Source organism: Eubalaena glacialis, chromosome 11 (genome assembly GCF_028564815.1).
Source record: "Eubalaena glacialis isolate mEubGla1 chromosome 11, mEubGla1.1.hap2.+ XY, whole genome shotgun sequence".
In the NCBI taxonomy this organism is placed as follows: Eukaryota; Metazoa; Chordata; class Mammalia; order Artiodactyla; family Balaenidae; genus Eubalaena; species Eubalaena glacialis.
Window position 1 is genome coordinate 26,832,567 of NC_083726.1, and position 23,343 is coordinate 26,855,909.

Sequence of the window (23,343 nt, forward strand, 5' to 3'; positions counted from 1 at the left end):
AAGAAATCATCTTAAAGGTCAGATCAGAAATAAATGAAAAAGAAATGAAGGAAACGATAGCAAAGATCAGTAAAACTAAAAGCTGGTTCTTTGAGAAGATAAACAAAATTGATAAACCATTAGCCAGATTTATCAAGAAAAAAAGGGAGAAGACTCAAATCAACAGAATTAGAAATGAAGAACGAGAAGTAACAACTGACACTGCAGAAATATAAAGGATCATGAGAGACTACTACAGGCAACTATATGCCAGTAAAATGGACAACCTGGAAGAAATGGACAAATTCTTAGAAAAACACAGCCTTCCGAGACTGAACCAGGAAGAAATAGGAAATATAAACAGACCAATCACAAGCACTGAAATTGAAACTGATGAAAAGTCTTCCAACAAACAGAAGCCCAGGACCAGATGGCTTCACAGGCGAATTCTATAAAACATTTAGAGAAGAGCTAACACCTATCCTTCTCAAACTCTTCCAAAATATAATAGAGAGAGAAACACTCCCAAACTCATTCTATGAGGCTACCATCACCCTGATACCAAAACCAGGCAAAGATGTCACAAAAAAAGAAGACTACTGGCCAATATCACTGATGAACGTAGAGTCAAAGCTCCTCAACAAAATACTAGCAAACAGAATCCAGCAGCACATTAAAAGGATCATACACCACGATCAAGTTGGGTTTATCCCGGGAATGCAAGGATTCTTCAATGTACGCAAATCAGTCAATGTGATACACCATATTAACAAATTGAAGGATAAAAACCATGTGATCATCTCAATAGATGCAGAAAAAGCTTTCAACAAAATTCAACACCGATTTATGATAAAAACCCTCCAGAAAGTAGGCATGAGGGAACTTACCTCAACATAATAAAGGCCATATATGACAAACCCACAGCCAACATCATTCTCAATGGTGAAAAACTGAAACCATTTCCACTAAGATCAGGAACAAGACAAGGTTGCCCACTGTCACCACCATTATTCAACATAGTTTTGGAAGTTTTAGCCACAGCAATCAAAGACAGAAAACAAATAAATGGAATCCAAATCGGAAAAGAAGAAGTAAAACTGTCATTGTTTGCAGATGACATGATATTATACCTAGAGAATCCTAAAGATGCTACCAGAAAACTACTAGAGCTAATCAATGAATTTGGTAAAGTTGCAGGATACAAAATTAATGCACAGAAATCATTTGCATTCCTATACACTAATGATGAAAAATCTGAAAGAGAAATTAAGGAAACACTCCCATTTACCATTGTAACAAAAAGAATAAAATACCGAGGAATAAACCTACCTAAGGAGACAAAAGACCTGTATGCAGAAAATTATAGGACACTGATGAAAGAAATTAAAGATGATACAAATAGATGGAGAGATATACCATGTTCTTGGATTGGAAGAATCAATGTTGTGAAAATGACTGTATTACCCAAAGCAATCTACAGATTCAATGCAATCCCTATCAAACTACCACTGGCATTTTTCAGAGAAGTAGAACCAAAAGTTTCACAATTTGTATGGAAACACAAAAGACCCCAAATAGCCAAAGCAATCCTGAGAAAGAAAAACGGAGCTGGAGGAATCAGGCTCCCTGACTTCAGACTATACTAGAAAGCTACAGTAATCAAGACAGTATGGTACTGGCACAAAAACAGAAATATAGATCAATGGAACAGAATAGAAAGCCCAGAGATAAACCCACACACCTATGGTCAACTAATCTATGACAAAGGAGGCAAGAATATACAATGGAGAAAAGACAGCGTCTTCAATAAGTGGTGCTGGGAAAACTGGACAACTACATGTAAAAGAATGAAATGAGAACACTCCCTAACACCATACACAAAAATAAACTCAAAATGGATTAGAGACCTAAATATAAGGCCAGACAGTATAAAACTGTTAGAGGAAAACATAGGCAGAGCATTCTATGACATAAATGACAGCAAGATTTTTTTGACCCACCTCCTAGAGAAATGGAAATAAAAAGAAAAATAAACAAATGGGACCTAATGAAACTTAAACGCTTTTGCACAGCAAAGGAAACCATAAACAAGACAAAAAGACAACCCTCAGAATGGGAGAAAATATTTGCAAACGAATCAATGGACAAAGGATTAATCTCCAAAATATACAAGCAGCTCATGCAGCTCAATATCAATAAAACAAACAACCCAATCCAAAAATGGGCAGAACACCTAAATAGACATTTCTCTAAAGAAGATATACAGATTGCCAACAAACACATGAAAGGTTGCTCAACATCACTAATCATTAGCAAAATGCAAATCAAAACTACAATGAGGTATCACCACACACAGGTCAGAATGGCCATCATCAAAAAATCTACAAACAACAAATGCTGGAGAGGGTGTGGAGAAAAGGGAACTCTCTTGCACTCTTGGTGGGAATATAAATTGATGCAGCCACTATCGAGAACAGTATGGAGGTTCCTCAAAAAACTAAAAATAGAACTACCGTACGAGCCAGCAATCCCACTACTGCGCATATACCCTTTGAAAACAATAATTCAAAATGAGTCATGTACCACAGTATTCATTGCAGCTGTATTTACAATAGCCAGGACATGGAAGCAATCTAAGTGTCCATCGACAGATGAATGGATAAAGGAGATGTGGCACATATATACAATGGAATATTACTCAGCCATAAAAAGAAACGAAATTGAGTTATTTGTAGTGAGGTGGATGGACCTATGGTCTGTCATACAGAGTGAAGTAAGTCAGAAGGAGAAAAACAAATACAGTATGGTAACACATATATATGGAATCTAAAAAAAAAAAAAATGGTTCTGAAGAACCTAGGGACAGGAAAGGAGTGAAGATGCAGACATAGAGAATGAACTTTAGGACACGGGGAGGGGGAAGGGTAAACTGGGACGAAGTGAGAGAGTGGCATGGACATATATACACTACCAAATGTAAAATAGATAGCTAGTGGGAAGCAGCTGCACAAAACAGGGAGATCAGCTCAGTGCTTTGTGACCACCTAGAGGGGTGGGATAGGGAGGGTGGGAGGGAGACACAAGAGGGAGGGGATATGGGGATATATGTACACATATAGCTGATTCACTTGTTATACAGCAGATACTAACACAACAATGTAAAGCAGTTATGTTCCAATAAAGATGTTTAAAATAATTTATCGTTTATTTAATTCTTTGACTTCTTTCATCAAAGTTTTATCATTTTCCTCATGTAAATCTTATACGTATTTTGTTAGATTTATACCTGTTTCATTTTTTGGGGGTTTTAATGTAAATGGTATTGTTTTAAGTTTCAAATTCCATTTGTTTAATGCTGTTGGAAGAAAGTGACTTTTGTATATTAATCTTCTATCCTGCAATTGTGCTGTAATTGCTTATTAGTTTGGGGAATTGCCTTTTTTAAAAAAATAAATTTATTTGTTTTATTTATTTTTGGCTGCTTTGGGTCTTCGTTGCTGCACGTGGGCTTTCTCTAGTTGCAGTGAGCGGAGGCTACTCTTTGTTGAGGTGCGCGGGCTTCTCATTGTGGTGGCTTCTCTTGTTACAGAGCACAGCCTCTAGGCGTGTGGGCTTCAGTAGTTCTGGCATGCGGGCTCTAGAGCGCAGGCTCAGTAGTTGTGGCGCATGGGCTTAGTTGCTCCATGGCATGTGGGATCTTCCTGGACCAGGGCTCGAACCCGTGTCCCCTGCATTGACAGGCGGATTCTTAACCACTGTGCCACCACGGAAGCCCCTAGGGGAATTGTTTTTTTAATTGATTCTTTTGGCTCTCCTTCATGGACGATCATGTCGTCTGCAAACAAAGATAGTTTTATTTCTTCCTTTTCTTTCTGTATGCCTTTTACTTTTCTTACTGTGTTAGCTGAGTGCCATCCAGTACAGTTTTGAAAAGGAGTGGTGAGAAGGGACAGCCTTGCTCGTTCTTCTTCTTACTGGGAAAGCTATTCTTCTTACCATTAAGTATGCCTTTCTTTCTGCATTGTCACGTTCACATCTAAGAATTTTCGTTGTGTATGAAAAGTCCTTGACTGTTTATTTAGTGTACATCTTTAGGGATGAATTTATTTTGTTTCTCTGAAAATGTCTTTGTTTTACCATCATTCTTCAAAGTTGTAGTATTGCTGTATTTATCGAATGTTAGTTTGGCAGTTGTTTTCTTTCAGCACTGTACATTGTGTTCTGGCCTTCACTGTTGAAGTCACTTCTGTCTTTTTGTTGCTCTTATTTGCATGCACTTTGTCTCCTTCTGCCTGATTTTAAGATCTTCCCTTTATTTTTGGTTTTTACCTGTCTTAATGTGATGTGCATAGGTGTGGATTTCTTTTTATTTATGTGCTTGGGGATTGTAGGACTTTCTTTTTTGGTATTTATTTATTCATTTGGCAGTGTCGGGTCTTAGTTGAGGCACGTGGGATCTTTAGTTGCAACATACAGGATCTTTTTTTTTTAGTTGCGGCATGCGGGATCTTTAGTTGTGGCATGTGAACTCTTAGTTGTGGCATGTAGGATCTAGTTCCCTGACTAGGGATTGAAACTGGGCCCCCTGCATTGGGAGCGTGGAGTCTTAGCCACTGGACCACCAGGGAAGTCCCTGTAGGACTTTTTATATCTGAGAATTGATACCTTTCCTCAGTTTGGGGATGATGTCAAACTGGTTTGTTTCTTTTTTTTTTTGAGATATTGCTTCTGCTCTATTCTCTCCTTTCTTTCTGGGACTCCAATTTCATGTCTGTTAAAGTGACATTTTAACTTTATTCTCTGTATTTCTTTCCTTCTTTTCTATATTTTCCATCCTTGTTTCTCTTTCTACTTTATCTTGAACATATTCTTTTAAGCTATCTTCCAATTCCTTCCTAAACTATGTCTAATCTGGGCTGTTTTACCCACTCAGTTGAGCTCTTAATTTTGGTTATCATATTTTTCAAGTTTAGAGTTTCCATTGGTTTCTTTTAATGGTTTCTAATCCTTTCCCAAATTTCTCAACCTTCTTTTCTATTGCTTTGTACACAATTAGAATTTAAAAAATTATTTTAGAGTCATTGTCTGATAACTCTTTAATAGGAGACCCTGTGTGTCTGCCTATCGTCTGTTGTTTCTGTGGCTTTAATTCATGTTACCTTATCTTCCCATGGATTTTTACATGTGTGTATGTGTCACATATTTATTTTTTAGAGCAATTTGAGGTCTAGTCTAATATCTTTCTTCTGAATTACCCTTATTCCTAAGAGGCAGCCTTTGAAGTCTCTATCCAAAATGAAGGGTGTTCACCAGGGCTTCTCCACTCCTTGCTGATCTGATATATCTTCCTTTGAATTTAAAGACTGTCCCAGGGCATTCAATCTCCCAGCTACCTCTCTGGAATTGACAGATGCCTCCAGGGGAAGGGTGGTTCCAAGTGCCAGTCTCATCTTTCTGCATCCATATCTTCCCCCGTTCCCATCTCAGTAAATATTTATTCTTTTGTTTTCCAGTGTCTTCAAGCTGATTAAAAAAAAGTATGTATCCAGCTTTTCTTGCTGTCCTTAGTGGGAGGCTTGATCCAAATTACTTAAGCCTCTATTACTGGTAATAGAAGACTGTCTTCAGATTTCTTGGTGTAAGAGATAGATTATATGGTAACTGAGTTGGGGTTTTCCATTTTTAGCTAAAAATGTCCTTATATAATTAGTATAAAAATATAGAAGTTCTTTCTTTGTAACCTTGAATATAGAATGATGGACCACTTTTGAAGGTCAGAGAAAGAATTGTTTTATGAGGCCTTTCTATCTATAACACTAGATACCTATTTGGAGGACTACCATACTATATTTTTCAAGATTATTATTGATAAGTTGATTACTACTGAATTAGAGAACTGGATATGTTATATGTGCAGAGTACTTGAAAACAGATAAAAAATTCATTCTGACCTTGGTTAGATTCACACAAATTGGCAGATAGTTTTCTGTGATTCTTAACTATCCCTAGAGGAGAAAATTCTGGAAAAGGCTATTGGCAAATGCAACCCAGGGGCTCATAACTTTGAGTCAAGGATTTCTTTCCAGTATCTAACTACTGTGTTTAAGCCTATTTATATTCAATCATCACAGAAATAGAGAACAGTTAGTGATTATCGTGCATACTAGAGTCCATTTGCATTAGTATAGGGTTCACAAACTAAGACAAAATCTGCGTGAACAAAGGTGTGATGTGCATATTTATTCAGGGGCTAGCTGGAGTAGAATATTCTTGGCAGATGGTAGGAAATGAGATTACACAAGGTAGATTGGGGCTGATTGTGTAGTGCTTTGAAAGACTGGGGTGTTTTGATTTTGTCTCATATATGGGAGCTTTTAAGTGAGAATGAGAAATCAAATAACAGTTTCTGACTATTAATCTGGCAGTGTTTGGAGGGTAGACTAGAGAGAGAAAATATTGGAAGCACGGATAATAAAAAGCTCTAATAGTCTAGTTACGAGATGATACAAGCTTGACTTTTTGTGGTTAAGTAGGAATGGAGAGAATGGAATGCATTTTAAAGAAAGAGTATTTATTGTTCATACATGGGAAGTTGAGAGAGAAAGCAGAGAAGACTTTGAGGTTGTAAGTGTGGATGAATGGTAGCATAATACTGGTATCAATATCAGAAGCTGGAAAGTAAGGATGTTGAAGGTAGATTGAAAGCAAGGGTAATGAATTTGGTTTAAGATAATTTGAATACCGGGTGATAGAATTGTTCATTATCTGAAAAACAGTTTGTAGTTGTTAAAAAGAAAATTTAACAGTAAAATGTTGAAAGTGCAAGGTGCAAGTTTTCCTGTCAGGGAGTCCCCCCATTATTATTTCCCCAGAAGTTACTACTATTCGCTGCTTGGTGTACCACTATTTGACTCTTTTTATGTGTATGTAAACATATGTGTGTGTGTATCTGTCATTTATACTCTTCATCATGCTGTGGGGATAGATCTAACTTGTCCTTTTTAATGCATAGTATAGATAAACCTTTATTTGTGGAAGTTTAGCTTATTTCTGATTTTTTCATTTTTTTAATTAAAAAAAAGTCACAAAGAAAATTCTTATATAGTAATTACATTTGGGTACTCATCCAGCTATTGTCATAGAATAAATTCCTAGGATTGGGCCAGGGGATAAGCAGATTTATCATTTTGATACAGGTAACTTTGCAGAAAGCTTACTATAGATGTGTGTGTGTGTGTGTGTGTGTGTGTGTACGCACACAAATTAACGTGGTATTTTTTGTGGTATGAGGGGAAAGTATATCATGCGTTTGGGTGTGGTACCTACTGGTGATGTGTGTTGGTATATTCTAGCTTTATTATTCAAAAAATTAACATATTAAAAAGTAATGAAATTGCAAACATCATCTTGGAACAGGAGAAATCCTCCTGGTTTGGGAAAATACAAGAGGGCAGTACACATACGTTTGCATAGAAACTAGAATTGGAGATGAGGTGATGGTGGTGGTGATCGAGAAAGGGATATTCTGAAATTAGTGAAGTCCTGGAAAGTACATCTAGTGAATATTTCAGTGCCAAGAGGGAAGGAGATAAATCATTTTAATTTTATTTTCCAGAAACTTTCAGGTCTTTGTAAATTTTATTTCTGTGAGGACTTAACTCTCATTTTAGGGTAGGGGTCAGTGAGAATGTTTACTTTACTGTCAAGTTAACTGGAATACAAAGGAAAAAAATATTTTATCTTGGAAATCTTTCTTTCACTAGTAGTAGGACTAAAGGGTAGCTTTTGATTTTTCTAATGTAGTGTAAGCTTTTAGCTAATTAAAACTAAAACCTCATAATGCCTTTTGGTGATATTATTAGAAAGCATTAGATATGTTTATGTTTCTGTCTCTTAAAAATTAATTTGGATCAAAGAGCAGAATCCAAATTACATGCCAATTTTATGATCCAGTTTATTAATTCCATGGCAAATGTATATTCTTGACAGGATAATGTTGTGGCAGCTGCTAAAAACAGTGCACTCTGCATTTGCAAAGGTTGAATCCTTGTGCACATTTAACCGAAGAATAAGGAGTAAAGTGTCCTTGAAGGACTTTTACCCCTCTGTTAAAATAGATAAAGCAGGAAACCAAAGCAACCTCAATTTTAGTTTAAAAGTCTTCTTATGTAATATGTAGACATCACATTAATTTATCAGAAATGATGTAGTTCAAGCAAGACTCAGTAATTCAATCGTTGGTTTGTGTAGGCTAAAGATGGTCTCTTGTAGTAAGAAAAGGTAATTCATAATCACCCATGACTAAGGGAAGTACTGTTAGGAAAAAATATATATAATAGTTTTGAGAAAGATGAATGAAGTTAAAAGGGACAGAATTGTTTTGATTAAAATTTTTGTTTTTAATTATTTACAGTGAGAACACTGTGTCATCATTTTTTACTTCTAGATACAGCAAACATTTGGTTACTTTCATAATCCTGGATTGGTGCTTTTGGGGATAGCTGAGGTGATTGACTTTGCTGTTCTTAGCACAGTGCACAATACATAGATGATCAATATTTATATGTTGACTGATTTCTTCTCTGAATCTGCAGCCTGAGTGCAGTCACCTTGTGTCAAATAAAAGATCCTTTGTAGCATTAATCACAGACATAATTACATGCTGAAGGTCATCTTTGTGAAGACTGTGATTCTCCCCAGCCACTTATCAAGTTCCAAATAGCTTTTCCCCTGGTTCCAGAGTATGGATTTCGTACCAGAATCCACTCTTGAAGTTTACCTCAGTAACTTCAGGAAACATTGGTGATTTGTGAATCTGGGACTACCTATACTGGAAGAGTCGTTACATCTAGTTAGGCTAATATTTGAAGATATGACCTTGATGGGCACAGAAACTGCATGGAAGTAAAGAAAATTTAAGGTATGATTCAACTTTATTCTTGAATTTTATTTTATGAACAACTGAAAATCTGAAAATTGGGTTTGTTATAGAAATGATAAGGAGAATAATAAGTGATAAAAAATATATAATACTGAAAGAGTTCACTGATCACTAATTAAGTGTATTTCTCTCTTCAGGTATAATTTGGCCTCCCGAGATTCTGTCTTAGCACGAAGAAAGTGAAAAATACTCTTGAAAAGAAAACTAAGACAATATAAGAAAGCAAGACTTGCTTTTACATGGTTGTCAGCTCACTTACCAGTATGGACACCTTTCCCACCATTTTTCCTCCTGGTGGAGACAGTGGGCTGACCAGTTCTCAGTCTGAGTTCCAAAAAATGTTAATTGATGAACGGTTACGATGTGAACATCATAAAACTAATTATCAGACTTTGAAAGCTGAACATACAAGGTAAATAAATTACTTAAATTTGGAAGTGAGAGTCTTGATGAAAACATTTATTTTGTCTGAATGTTTGCTCTGGAACATACAGTATAATTTTGTTATTTTGCAGTATACAGTATACATTTAAAACTTTTTAAATACAAGTAAATTTTCTTTAAATCAAGTGGATTATAAATTTATAAAAGTCTTGTTTTGAAAGTAGCAAGACATAAAATTAAATGTATCTAGGTGGCTAAATATGTTTTTTTCCCCTTCAAAGTAAAATTGCATTCAGAAATTACAGTGTTAATAATAAATGAAACTGTAAAGCAATTATATTTGTAAGTTTAATGAATATATGATATTGATCTTGCTCTGTAGTGTTGGTTGACTTCACATAAAGTAATGCGATTAGAAAGCAAAGGATACACTTAAATTCTTCTTTTTAAAAAATCAGGTTGCAGGATGAGTACATGAAATCACAAAATGAGCTCAAGCGCCTATTAAATGAAAAGCAAACTCACCAGGAAAAATTTCAGCTGCTGCTTGAAGAGCTACGAGGGGAATTAGTAGAGAAAACTAAAGACTTAGAAGAAATGAAGCTGCAGGTAAGAAAATATATTCAAGTTAGTATAAAAGTAGTCAGATATTTAGTGGAAATAAATAATTTTGGTAAATTCTCTCTATATTCTTAATGAATATTTTGTTGTTTCTCTGGGTGGTATAACTTAATCTTCTTTCATATACTCTAGAATGTTAGCTACCCTGTAGGGTTTAGCCACAAAACTGTTATTTTAGGTAAATTTGTATTATATTTCCTGTTCTGATTTAAATAATATCTCACTCTTCAGAATAATTGGAGGAAAGGCCAGTTTGTATTGATAAAAATTCACAATTTAAAAATATTTTTAAAAATAAAGGTTTATTGGATTTTTTTAAGTACTGTAACTGAGGCTGAGCTAAAAATGCCTGGTGAGCTTCTTAAAAGACACTGTAAAACCAATATGTGTACGTAATTTATGTGCACAATGTAAGGTAAATGGAGTTTCTAAAGTAACAGATAGTTGGTACTAAAGTACTGACTAGTTTCTTTTGATATTTTTCACACTATTCATTTTCCATTTGCCTAAAAAGCAGAGCAAAGCTAAACCTCAGCACCAAACTTACTGTAAATTCAAATTAGTAGGTATTAGTAGTGATATTTTCCTGTAATCTCTGAGTAGCTCCAGCTGTGTATTTCTACTTATCTAGCGCTTGTTACAATAAGGCATTATTAATATTGGAGTCATGGGTTGATAGAGTGAAAAGCCATCTTTCAAGTCATCCAGTGTGGCATATCATCCAATTTATGTATTCTTTTGACAGCAGTGTTAAAGGAGTTTGTCGTTCAGTATCATCTCGAAATCTTCCATTGTTGGAAACACCACCACTTAAGCTTGGGTTGGAGCCTCCACCATGTTTACTGTTTCATTCCTAGGTATACATATTTAGGACATTTAAACAAATAAAAACCTCAGAAATGTGAGTTGAAGAGGGAAATATAATTTAAACCTTTAGAATTGGTGGATTAATTTGTTTTGCAAAAGTTGAGGCCTATATGAATGCAGTCTGTGAGCACTAAACCCAAGGTATTCAAAGTATTCTTTTCAGGCATTGAAGATGTAATCACTGTTTCTTGAGAGTAACATGTAGACATGCTTATTTGTAACAAGCACATGCAAAATAGCCTAAGAAGACTGGAGTGGCTATATTAATATCAGATAAAATAGACTTCAAGACAAAGAGTATCATTAAAGATAAAAAGAATGTTTTTATAACCAAAAAAAAGGGTCATTTAGCCAGGAAGGTGATGACCTTCAACAAATATTTATGTTTCTATTCCTTAGTTTTCTCACGTGAAAAAGGGCATAAAGGTTTTTATCTAACAGGGGTTGCTGTAAGGACTAATGAGATAATAACCTGTATGTTTTCAGTACGGTGTCTGGCGCATAGTAGCTACTCATAATGATGGCAATTTTTATTCTATTGGAATACAGCCTCCATGAGGGCAGGAACTTTTTTTTAGTGTGTCTCCAGTGCTCAGGATGGTGCCTAGCAAGTATTTGTTAAATGAATGACATGAATAAGTAGAATAAATGAGCGAGTCGGAATTGTTCTATTCATATATAGTATAATGTTGCACTTGTTGTCTCATAGGTATCTAGAGCCTTAGCATCTTAGAGTTGATAATCATCTAGTTCTCTTTCATATCTGTCATGAGTTGAATTGTGTCCCCCAAAAGATAAGTTGAAGTTCTAACTCCCAGTACCTCAGAATGTGACCTTATTTGGAAATAGGGTTTTGCAGATGAAATTACTTAGGTTAAGATAAGGTCATACTGAAGTATGACAAGCCCTTAATCTAATATGACTGATGTCCTTAATAATAAGAAGAGAAAAGACATAGAGACAGAAACACATGGGTGGTGGTGGAGCAGAGAGAACGTCCTATGATGACAGAAGCAGAGATTGAAGTGTTGCAGCTGCCAGGGAATGCCAAGGATTGCCAGCACATCAAGACAAGCTAGGGCAGGGCAAGGAAGGGTTCTTCCTACAGTTTTCAGAGGGAACACTTAGCCGACACCTTGATTTTGGACTTCTGGCCTCCAGAACTGTGAAGCAATAAATTTCAAAGCAGAATTCCTGTTTAGAACTCTTATGACACAGAGCTCTTCATTCTGTGCTTCAGTGCTTTCAGTGCTAGAGAACCTAGTGAACTTGTAAAGTGATACACTTCCATTTATGGATTGGAGTATGTTAAGCATTTTCTCTATCATATTGAAAGGAAATCATCCTCCCTGTAGCCTCCCTGTTGGTTATTGCAGTGTTCCTTGGACCTACACAAAATAACTCTGGATATTTCTTCATGTGATAACTTGCCAAATGTTTGCTGATAAATAAAATTTATCTGGTAAAGTTTCTGTTTTTCAAGATAAACATATCTGATTTCTATGTGATATTTACCTGGCAGAAATAACTGAAAGAAGCATTTATACATAAATACACATATTGAAGCAATTTAGCTATTTGCTTCAGTGGGTGTTTGCAATTTGTACAAATTGTGAGTTAAGTAAATTCAGCAAAGTAAAATCAGCAAGAAATACTTCAATGAAGGTTTTATGAAAGATGATTATTTAAAAAATACACGTGTATTGTCTACCTGCAAAATGCCATTTCTGATTTAGAATTTAATATCTCTTTGGCTTTATAGAAGAACAATATAAAAGACATTCATTTAAAGAATATTTCTGCATCACTTGTGTAGTTGTAGTGAATGGGGATAATAATAGTACCTAGTTCATAGGATGACTGTAAAGTTGCAATGAATCAATGATTAGAAATTATTAGTACGGTGCTTGGATGTCGTAAATGGTTAGAACAAGTTAGCTATTACATTGTTGTTATGTAACATGTTAGCAAAACCTTTTTTAAAAATATGGGAGTCATTTTATATGTTTCTGATAAAAATGTAAAAAAATTAATTTACCAAACATTATATGCTTTCTTTGTGCCAGGTAATGAGAACTGTGTAAACCAGTATGTTTACCATTTTATTTGGCTGCTAGGAAGCTCAGAGCAAAATTTATTACTCAGTTTGTCATTAATCTTTTAAGAATCTCTGTCACAGCAATATTTACCCCCTTAAATCAAAATATTCTTTGAAAAATACTGGTCTGTTTTGTATTATTATTATTTTTTATTGGAGTATAATTGCTTTACAATGTTGCGTTAGTTTCTGTTGTACAATGTACTGAATCAACTATATGTATACATATATCCCCTCCCTCTTGTACCTCCCTCCCCCCCCCCCACCATCCCACCCATCTAGGTCATCACAGAGCACCGGGCCAAGCTCCCTGTGCTATACAGCAGGTTCCCACTAGCTATCTGTTTTACACATGGTAGTGTATTTATGTCAAACCTTATCTCCCAATTCATCCCACCCGCCCCTTCCCCCACTGTGTCCACACGTCTGTTCTCTACATCTGTGTTTCTTTTTCTGCCCTGCAAATAGGCTCATCTATACCATTTTTCTAGATTCCACATGTACGCATTAATATTGTTTTGTATCATTAATACGACAAATGTTGGAGTATTGAAGATCTTTTATAGATTTAATATAGGTAATGACACATAGACGGTTGTATGACAAAGCATTCTTTTAAGTTTCTTTTCAGACAAGTAGTGGCAGTATTCCATTAGAAATCTAAGACACAGCATAATTTCCTCCTAATATGACATTGAGTTAACCCTCTAATTCTATGTCTTTGGTGTATGTCAGCTTTGAGAGAGAGGGAGAGGGGAGGAAGATAGATTTTTTTTATGTGTGTGCTTGTTGTTAATAAGTTTCTTATGAGATAAGCATCTCTAACCATAGATTTTTTTCTTTATCAGAGACCTCATTGATCACAAGACTCCTGTGTAGTTACCAATTGCAGTGTTGTTTTTTCCTTTGTGTAGATACATTTTTCCATCAGTATCATTTTCCTTCCATCTTATGGACTTTAACATTTCTTATAGTGCAGAAATACTGGTGAGAATTTTTTCAGCTTTTATATGTATATATAAGAAATGGTGTTTAAAGGTATTTCTGCTGAGTATTGAGTTCTAGATTGACAGTTTTTTCCCCTAATACTTTAAAGATGTTGCTCTTCTGTCTTCTCACTTATGTGTCACATAAGAAATTTGTTGTTATCTTTATCTTTGTTCTGTTTATCTAGTGTGTCTTTTTTTCTTGTCAGCTCTTAAGATTTTTTTCTTTATTGCTTCATTTCAGTAATTTGATTGACCTGCCTTTGCACATTTCTTCATGTTTCTGGTGCTTGAGGTTTAATGAGCTTCTTGGGTCTGTGGGTTTATAGTTTTCATCAAATTTAGAAAAATTTTAGATATTTTATCTCAAAATATTTTTTTCTGCCTCCTATTTGATTTCCTTTGGGGACTCTGCTATTAGGCCACTGAAAGTTCTCCCATAACTCACTGATGTTCTGTTTGTTTGTTTGTTTATTTTTAAAGGTTTATTTTAAAATTTATTTATTTTTGGCTGTGTTGGGTCTTAGTTGTGGCACGTGGGATCTTCGTTGAGGCACACGGGATCTTCCGTTGCGGCGCATGAGCTCTTGGTTGCGGCATGCAGGCTTCTCTCTAGTTGTGGCGTGCGGCTTTTTCTCTTCTTTAGTTGTGGCGTGCAGGCTCCAGGGCATGTGGGCTCTGTAGTTTGCAGCATGCAGGCTCTCTAGTTGAGGCGCGTGAACTCAGTAGTTGTGGCGTGTGGGCTTAGTTGCCCCTCGGCATGTGGGATCTTAGTTCCCTGACCAGGGATCAAACCCGCATCGCCTGCATTTTAAGGCAGATTCTTTACCACTGGACCACCAGGGAAATCCCTGTTTATTTATTTTTAATCTTTTTTGCCTCCTTGTTTCATTTTGGATAGTTTCTGTTGTCATGTCTTTAAAAGTTCTCTGATCTTTTTTCCTGCAATGTCTAATCTGCCAGTAATTTCATAGTGCATTTTTCATCTCAGAAATTGTAGTTTTTATCCTGAAGTCCAATTTTGATTTTTTTCATATTTTCCTTGACATGTTCAATCTTTACTGTAGCTTTATGTGGAATTCAGTTATAGTAACTATATTAATGTCTTTGCTAATTTTAGCATCTCTGTCACTTCTGGGTTGGTGTTGGTTGGTTGGTTTTCTTTTCCTATTGTGGGTAGTATTTTCAGGCTTCTTTACATGTCTGCTAAATTAAAAAAAATTTTTTTTAAATTTTATTTATTTATTTATGGCTGTGTTGGGTCTTTGTTTCTGTGCGAGGGCTTTCTCTAGTTGCAGCAAGCAGGGGCCACTCTTCATCGCGGTGCGCGGGCCTCTCACTATTGCGGCCTCTCTTGTTGTGGAGCACAGGCTCCAGGCGCGCAGGCTCAGTAATTGTGGCTCACAGGCCTAGTTGCTCTCAGCATGTGGGATCTTCCCAGACCAGGGCTCGAACAGGTGTCCCCTGCATTGGCAGGCAGATTCTCAACCACTGCGCCACCAGGGAAGCCCCTAAAAAAAAATTTTTGTATTTAAGTTTCAAGTGTAGAGCACTATGGTTCAACATCTGTATACACTACAGAGTTATCACCACCACAAGTCTAGTTATCATCCATCACCATACAGTTGACCCCCTTCATCCATTTTGCTCACCTTCCAAACCCCTTCTTCTCTGGTAACCGCTAATCTGTTCTCTGTATCTCTGAGTTTGTTTTTGTTTTATTTTGTTTGTTTGTTCATTGGTGTGTGTGTGTTTTGATTCCACATATGAATGAAATCATATGGTATTTGTCTTTCTTTGACTTATTTCACTTAGCATCATACCCTCAAGGTCCAACCATGTTACGAATGGCAGGATTTCATTTTTTTATGGCTGAGTAGTATTCTGTTGTGTGTGTGTGTGTGTGTGTGTGTGTGCGCGCGTATGTGTAATGTTCTCTTTATCCATTCATCTGTCAGTGGGCACTTAGGTTGTTTGCATATTTTGGCTATTGTAAATAATGCTGCAGTGGACATAGGGGTTCATATATCTTTTTGAATTAGTGTTTTCATGTTCTTTAGATAAATACCCAGAAGTGGAATTGCTGGATCATATAGTAGTTCTATTTTTAATTTTTTTAAGGAACCTCTATACTGTTTTCCATAGTTGCTACACCAGTTTACATTCTCACCAACAGTGTAACAGGGTTCTCTTTGCTCCATATACTCACCAACCCTCGTTATTCATTGTTCTTTGAAAATCACCATTTCTGACAGGTATGAGATGATATCTCATGGTTTTGATATGCATCTTCCTGATGATTAGTGATATTGAGTATCTTTTCATGTGCCTGTTGGCCAGCCTTATGTCTTCTTTGGAAAAATGTCTATTCAGATTCTCTGCCCATTTTTAAGTTGAGTTGCTTGGTTTTTTCTTGTTGTTGAGTTGTAGATAGGTGATTTGCAAATAACTTCTCCCATTTAGTAAGCTGCCTTTTGTTTTGATTATGGTTTCCTTTGCTGTACAGAAGCTTTTCAGTTTGATGTTTGTTTTTTGCTTTTGTTTCTCTTTCCTTTGGAGTCTGATCCACTAAAACATTGGTAAGACTAGTATCAGTAAGGTTACCACTTATGTTTTCTTCTAGGAATCTTATGGTTTCAGGTCTTGAATTCAAGTCTTTACTCCATTTTGAGTTAATTTTGTGTATGGTGTAAGATGGTGGTCTAGTTTTTTATTCTTTTTTTGCATGTGGCTGTCCAGTTTTCCCAGTATCATTGACTGAAGAGACTGACTTTTTTCCCAGTATCATTTTTTTTTGAATTTTATTTATTTTTTTATACAGCAGGCTCTAATTAGTTATCCATTTTATACATATTAGTGTATATATGTCAATCCCAATCTCCCAATTCATTACACCATCACCCCCCCTCCCCGCCACCACTTTCCCTCCTTGGTGTCCATACGTTTGTTCTCTACATCTGTGTCTCAATTTCTGCCTTGCAAACCGGTTCATCTGTACCATTTTTCTAGGTTTTACATATAGGCGTTAATATATGATATTTGTTTTTCTCTTTCTGACTTAATTCACTCTGTATGACAGTCTGTAGATCCATCCACGTCTGTACAAATGACCCAATTTCGTTCCTTTTTATGGCTGAGTAATATTCCATTGTATATATGTGCCACATCTACTTTATCCATTCATCTGTCGATGGGCATTTAGGTTGCTTCCATACCTGGCTATTGTAAATAGTGCTGCAATGAACATTGGGGTGCATGTGTCTTAACGAATTATGGTTTTCTCTGGGTATATGCCCAGTAGTGGGATTGCTGGATCATATGGTAAATCTATTTTTAGTTTTTTAAGGAACCTCCATACTGTTCTCCATAGTGGCTGTATCAGTTTACATTCCCACTAACAGTGCAAGAGGGTTCCCTTTTCTCCACACCCTCTCCAGCATTTGTTGTTTGTAGATTTTCTGATGATGCCCATTCTAACTGGTGTGAGGTGATACCTCATTGTAGTTTTGATTTGCATTTCTCTAGTAAGTAGTGATGTTGAGCTTCTTTTCATGTGCTTCTTGGCCATCTGTATGTCTTCTTTGTAGAAATGTCTATTTAGGTCTTCTGCCCATTTTTGGATTGGGTTGTTTGTTTTTTTAATATTGAGCTGCATGAGCTGTTTATATATTTTGGAGATTAATTCTTTGTCTGTTGATTCGTTTGCAAATATTTTCTCCCATTCTGAGGGTTGTCTTTCCATCTTGTTTGTAGTTTCCTTTGCTGTGTAAAAACTTTTAAGCTTCATTAGGTCCCATTTGTTTATTTTCGTTTTTATTTCCATTACTCTAGGAGGTGGATCAAAAAAGATCTTGCTGTGACTTATGTCAAAGAGTGTTCTTCCTATGTTTTCCTCTAAGAGTTTTATAGTGTCCGGGCTTACATTTAGGTCTCTAAACCATTTTGAGTTTATTTTTGTGTATGGTGTTAGGGACTGTTCTAATTTCATTCTTTTACATGTAGCTGTCCAGTTTTCCCAGCACCACTTATTGAAGAGGCTGTCTTTTCTCCATTGTATATCCTTGCCTCCTTTGTCATAGATTAGTTGACCATAGGTGCGTGGGTTTACCTCTGGGCTTTCTATCCTGTTCCATTGATCTGTATTTCTGTTTTTGTGCCAGTACCATATTGTCTTGATTACTGTAGCTTTGTAGTGTAGTCTGAAGTCAGGGAGTCTGATTCCTCCAGCTCCGTTTTTTTCTCTCAAGACTGCTTTGGCTATTCAGGGTCCTTTGTGTCTCCATACAAATTTTAAGATTTTTTGTTCTAGTTTTGTAAAAAATGCCATTGGTAATTTGATAGGGATTGCACTGAATCTGTAGATTGTATTGGGTAGTATAGTCATTTTCACAATATTGATTCTTCCAATCCAAGAACATGGTATATCTCTCCATCTGTTGGTATCATCTTTAATTTCTTTCATCAGTGTCTTATAGTTTTCTGCATACAGGTCTTTTGTCTCCCTAGATAGGTTTATTCCTAGGTATTTTATTCTTTTTGTTACAATGGTAAATGGGAGTGTTTCCTTCATTTCTCTTTCAGATTTTTCATCATTCGTGTATAGGAATGCAAGAGATTTCTGTGCATTAATTTTGTATCCTGCAACTTTACCAAATTCATTGATTAGCTTAGTAGTTTTCTGGTGGCATTTTTAGGATTCTCTATGTATAGTATCATGTCATCTGCAAACAGTGACAGTTTTACTTCTTCTTTTCCAATTTGCATTCCTTTTATTTCTTTTTCTTCTCTGATTGCCATGGCTAGGACTTCCAAAACTATCTTGAATAATAGTGGCGAGAGTGGACATCCTTGTCTTGTTCCTGATCTTAGAGGAAATGCTTTCAGTTTTTCACCATTGAGAATGATGTTTGCTGTGGGTTTGTTGTATATGGCCTTTATTATGTCGAGGTAGGTTCCCTCTATGCCCACTTTTTGGAGAATTTTTATCATAAATGGATGTTGAATTTTGTCAAAAGCTTTTTCTGCATCTATTGAGATGATCATATGGTTTTTATTCTTCAATTTGTTAATATGGTGTATTACATTGATTGATTTGCGTATATTGAAGAATCCTTGCATCCCTGGGATAAATCCCACTTGATCGTGGTGTATGATCCTTTTAATGTGTTGTTGGATTCTGTCTGCTAGTATTTTGTTGAGGATTTTTGCATCTATATTCATGAGTGATATTGGTCTGTAATTTTCTTTTTCTGTAGTATCTTTGTCTGGTTTTGGTATCAGGGTGATGGTGACCTCATAGAATGAGTTTGAGAGTGTTCCTTCCTCTGCAACTTTTTGGAAGAGTTTGAGAAGGATGGGTGTTAGCTCTTCTCTAAATGTTGATAGAACTCGCCTGTGAAGCCATCTGGTCCTGGACTTGTGTTTGTTGGAAGATTTTTCATCACAGTTTCAATTTCATTACTTGTGATTGGTCTGTTCATATTTTCTGTTTCTTCCTGGTTCAGTCTTGGAAGGTTATACCTTTCTAAGAATTTGTCCATTTCTTCCAGGTTGTCCATTTTATTGGCACGGAGTTACTTGTAGTAGTCTCTTAGGATGCTTTGTATTTCTGTAGTGTCTGTTGTAACTTCTCCTTTTTTATTTCTAATTTTATTGATTTGAGTCCTCTCCCTCTTTTTCTTGATGAGTCTGGCTAATGGTTTATCAATTTTGTTTATCTTCTCAAAGAAGCAGCTTTTAGTTTTATTGATCTTTGCTATTGTTTTCTTTGTTTCTATTTCATTTACTTCTGCTCCAATATTTATGATTTCTTTCCTTCTTCTAACTTTGGGTTTTGTTTGTTCTTCTTTCTCTAGTTCCTTTAGGTGTAATGTTAGATTGTTTATTTGAGATGTTTGTTGTTTCTTGAGGTAGGATTGTATTGCTATAAAGTTCACTCTTAGAACTGCTTTTGCTGAATCCCATAGGTTTTGGATCGTCGTGTTTTCATTGTCTTTGTCTCTAGGTAATTTTCGATTTCCTCTTTGATTCCTTCAGTGATCTCTTGGTTATTTCATAACGTATTGTTTAGCCTCCATGTGTTTGTGTTTTTTTATGTTTTTTTCCCTGTAATTGATTTCTAATCTCATAGCATTGTGGTTAGAAAAGATGCTTGGTATGATTTCAGTTTTCTTAAATTTACTCAAGCTTGATTTGTGACCCAAGATGTGATCTATCCTGGAGAATGTTCCGTGCGCACTTGAGAAGAAAGTGTAATCTGCTGTTTTTGGATGGAATGTCCTGTAAATATCAATTAAATCTATCTGGTCTATTGTGTCATTTAAAGCTTGTGTTTCCTTATTAATTTTCTGTCTGGATGATCTGTCCATTGGTGTAAGTGAGGTGTTGAAGTCCCCCACTACTATTGTGTTACTGTCGATTTCCTCTTTTATAGCTGTTAGCAGTTGCCTTATGTATTGAGGTGCTCCTGTGTTGGGTGCATATATATTTATAATTGTTATATCTTCTTCTTGGATTGATCCCTTGATCATTATGTAGTGTCCTTCCTTGTCTCTTGTAACATTCTTTGTTTTAAAGTCTATTTTATCTGATATGAGCATTGCTACTCCAGCTTTCTTTTGATTTCCATTTGCATGGAATATCTTTTTCCATCTCCTCACTCTCAGTCTGTATGTGTCCCTAGGTCTGAAGTGGGTCTCGTGTAGACAGCATATATATGGGTTTTGTTTTTGTATCCATTCAGAGAGCCTGTGTCTTTTGGTTGGAGCATTTAATCCATTCACATTTAAGGTAATTATCAATATGTATATTCCTATTACCATTTTCTTAATTGTTTTGGGTTTGTTTTTGTAGGTCCTTTTCTTCTCTTGTGTTTCCCACTTAGAGAAGTTCCTTTAGCATTTGTTGTAGAGCTGGTTTGGTGGTGCTGAATTCTCTTAGCTTTTGCTTGTGTGTAAAGCTTTTGATTTCTCCATCAAATCTGAATGAGATCCTTGCTGGGTAGAGTAATCTTGGTTGTAGATTCTTCCCTTTCATCACTTTAAATATGTCATGCCACTCCCTTCTGGCCTGTAGAGTTTCTGCTGAGAAATCAGCTGTTAACCTTATGGGAGTTCCCTTGTATGTTATTTGTCGTTTTTCCCTTGCTGCTTTCAGTAATTTTTCTTTGTCTTTAATTTTTGCCAATTTGATTACTATGTGTCTCAGCGTGTTTCTCCTTGGGTTTATCCTGCCTGGGACCCTCTGTGCTTCCTGGGCTTGCATGGCTATTTCCTTTCCCATGTTAGGGAAGTTTTCGACTATAATCTCTTCAAATATTTTTTTGGGTCCTTTCTCTCTCTCTCCTCCTTCTGGGACCCCTATAATGTGAATGTTGTTGTGTTTAATGTTGTCCCAGAGGTCTCTTAGGCTGTCTTCATTGCTTTTCATTCTTTATTCTGTTCTGCAGGAGTGAATTTCACCATTCTGTCTTCCAGCTCACTTAATCCGTTCTGCTTCAGTTATTCTGCTATTGATTCCTTCTAGTGTATTTTTCATTTCAGTTATTGTATTGTTTATTTCTGTTTGTTTGTTCTTTAATTCTTCTAGGTCTTTGTTAAACATTTCTTGCTTCCTCTCGATCTTTGCCTCCTTTCCTTTTCCGAGGTCCTGGTTCATCTTCACTATCATTATTCTGAATTCTTTTTCTGGAAGGTTGCCTATCTCCACTTCATTTAGTTGTTTTTCTGGGGTTTTATCTTGTTCCTTCATCTGGTACATAGCCCTCTGCCTTTTCAGCTTGTCTATCTTTCTGTGAATGTGGTTTTTGTTCCACGGGCTGCAGGATTGTAGTTCTTCTTGCCTCTGTTGTCTGCCCTCTGGTGGATGAGGCCATCTAAGAGGCTTGTGCAAGTTTCCTGATGGGAAGGACTGGTGGTGGGTAGAGCTGGGTGTTGCTCTGGTGGGCAGAGCTCAGTAAAACTTTAATCCACTTGTCTGCTGATGGGTAGGGCTGGGTTCCCTCCCTGTTGGTTGTTTGGCCTGAGGCATCCCAACACTGGAGCCTACCTGGGCTCTTTGGTGGGGCTAATGGCGGACTCTGGGAGGGCTAACGCCAAGGAGTACTTCCCAGAACTTCTGCTGCCAGTGTCCTTGTCCTCACAGTGAGACACAGCCACCCCCCGCCTCTGCAGGAGACCCTCCAACACTAGCAGGTAGGTCTGGTTCAGTCTCCTATGGGGTCACTGCTCCTTCCCCGATGTGCACACTACTTTGTGTGTGCCCTCCAAGAGTGGAGTCTCTGTTTCCCCCAGTCCTGTCGAAGTCCTGCAGTCAAATCCCGCTAGCCTTCAAAGTCTGATTCTCTAGGAATTCCTCTCCCGTTGACAGACCCCCGGGTTGGGAGCTCAGCACCTTCACTCCAGTGGGTGAACTTTTGTGGTATAAGTGTTCTCCAGTTTGTGAGTCACCCACCCAGCAGTTACGGGATTTGATTTTATTGTGATTGCACCCCTCCTACCGTCTCATTGCGGCTTCTCCTTTGTCTTTGGATGTGGGGTATCGTTTTTGGTGAGTTCCAGTGTCTTCCTGTCGATGATTGTTCAACAGTTAGTTGTGATATCGGTGCTCTCGCAAGAGGGTGTGAGTGCACGTCCTTCTACTCCACCATCTTGAACCAGTCTCCTCCCCAGTATCATTTATTGAAGAGACTGTTCCAGGCCTTGAGTTCCAGTCTGTAATCCATCTTGAATTAATTTGTGTATGGTGTAAGATAGTCATCTAGTTTTATTCTTTTGCATGTGGTGGTCCAGTTTTCCCACTATCATTTGTTGAAGAGACTGTCCTTTCTTCAGTGTATTTTTTTCTTCTTTTGTCATAGATTAAATGTCCATATATGCATGGGTTTACTTCTGGGCTCTCTATATTCTGTTCCATTGATCTGTGTGTCTGTTTTTGTGCCAGTATCATACTGGCACTTTGATTACTATAGCTGTGTAGTATAGTTTGAAATCAGGGAGTGTGATACCACAGCTTTGTTCTTATTTCTCAAGATTGTTTTGGCTATTCAGAGTCTTTTGTGGTTCCATACAAACTGTAGAATTATTTCTTCTGGTTCTGTGAAATCTGCCACTGGCATTTTGTAGGGATTGCACTGAATCTGTAGATTGCTTTGGGTAGTATGCACATTTTAACAATATTCTTCCAATCCATGAGCATGGAATATTTTTCCATTTTTTAGTATCTTCAGTTTTTTTCATCTGTGTCTTATAGTTTTCAGTGTACAGGTTTTCCCGTCCTTGGTCAAATTTATTCTTAGGTCTTTTATGCCTGGTAAATATTTATTGGATGCTAGACATTGTGAATTTTACTTTGGTGAGTGCTAGATATTTTTGTAGTCTGGTAAATATTCTTAAGCTTTGTTCTGGGACACAGTTCCTTGGAAACAGTTTTATCATTCTGGGTCTTGCTTTTAAGATTTGTTAAGTGAG

At 36.6% G+C, this 23,343-nt stretch overlaps 1 protein-coding gene across 1 annotated transcript in view; it reads left to right on the plus strand.

Annotated features, from left to right (window-relative positions):
- The window catches only part of CEP83 (centrosomal protein 83), a 117,367-nt gene that overhangs the window by 34,371 nt on the left and 59,653 nt on the right, over nucleotides 1-23,343 (plus strand). The window contains exons 2-3 of the mRNA XM_061204249.1: nucleotides 9,058-9,332; nucleotides 9,763-9,913. Of these exons, the coding sequence (XP_061060232.1) occupies nucleotides 9,160-9,332; nucleotides 9,763-9,913 (324 nt within the window). The 5' untranslated portion in view covers nucleotides 9,058-9,159. The remainder of the gene's footprint in view (nucleotides 1-9,057; nucleotides 9,333-9,762; nucleotides 9,914-23,343) is intronic.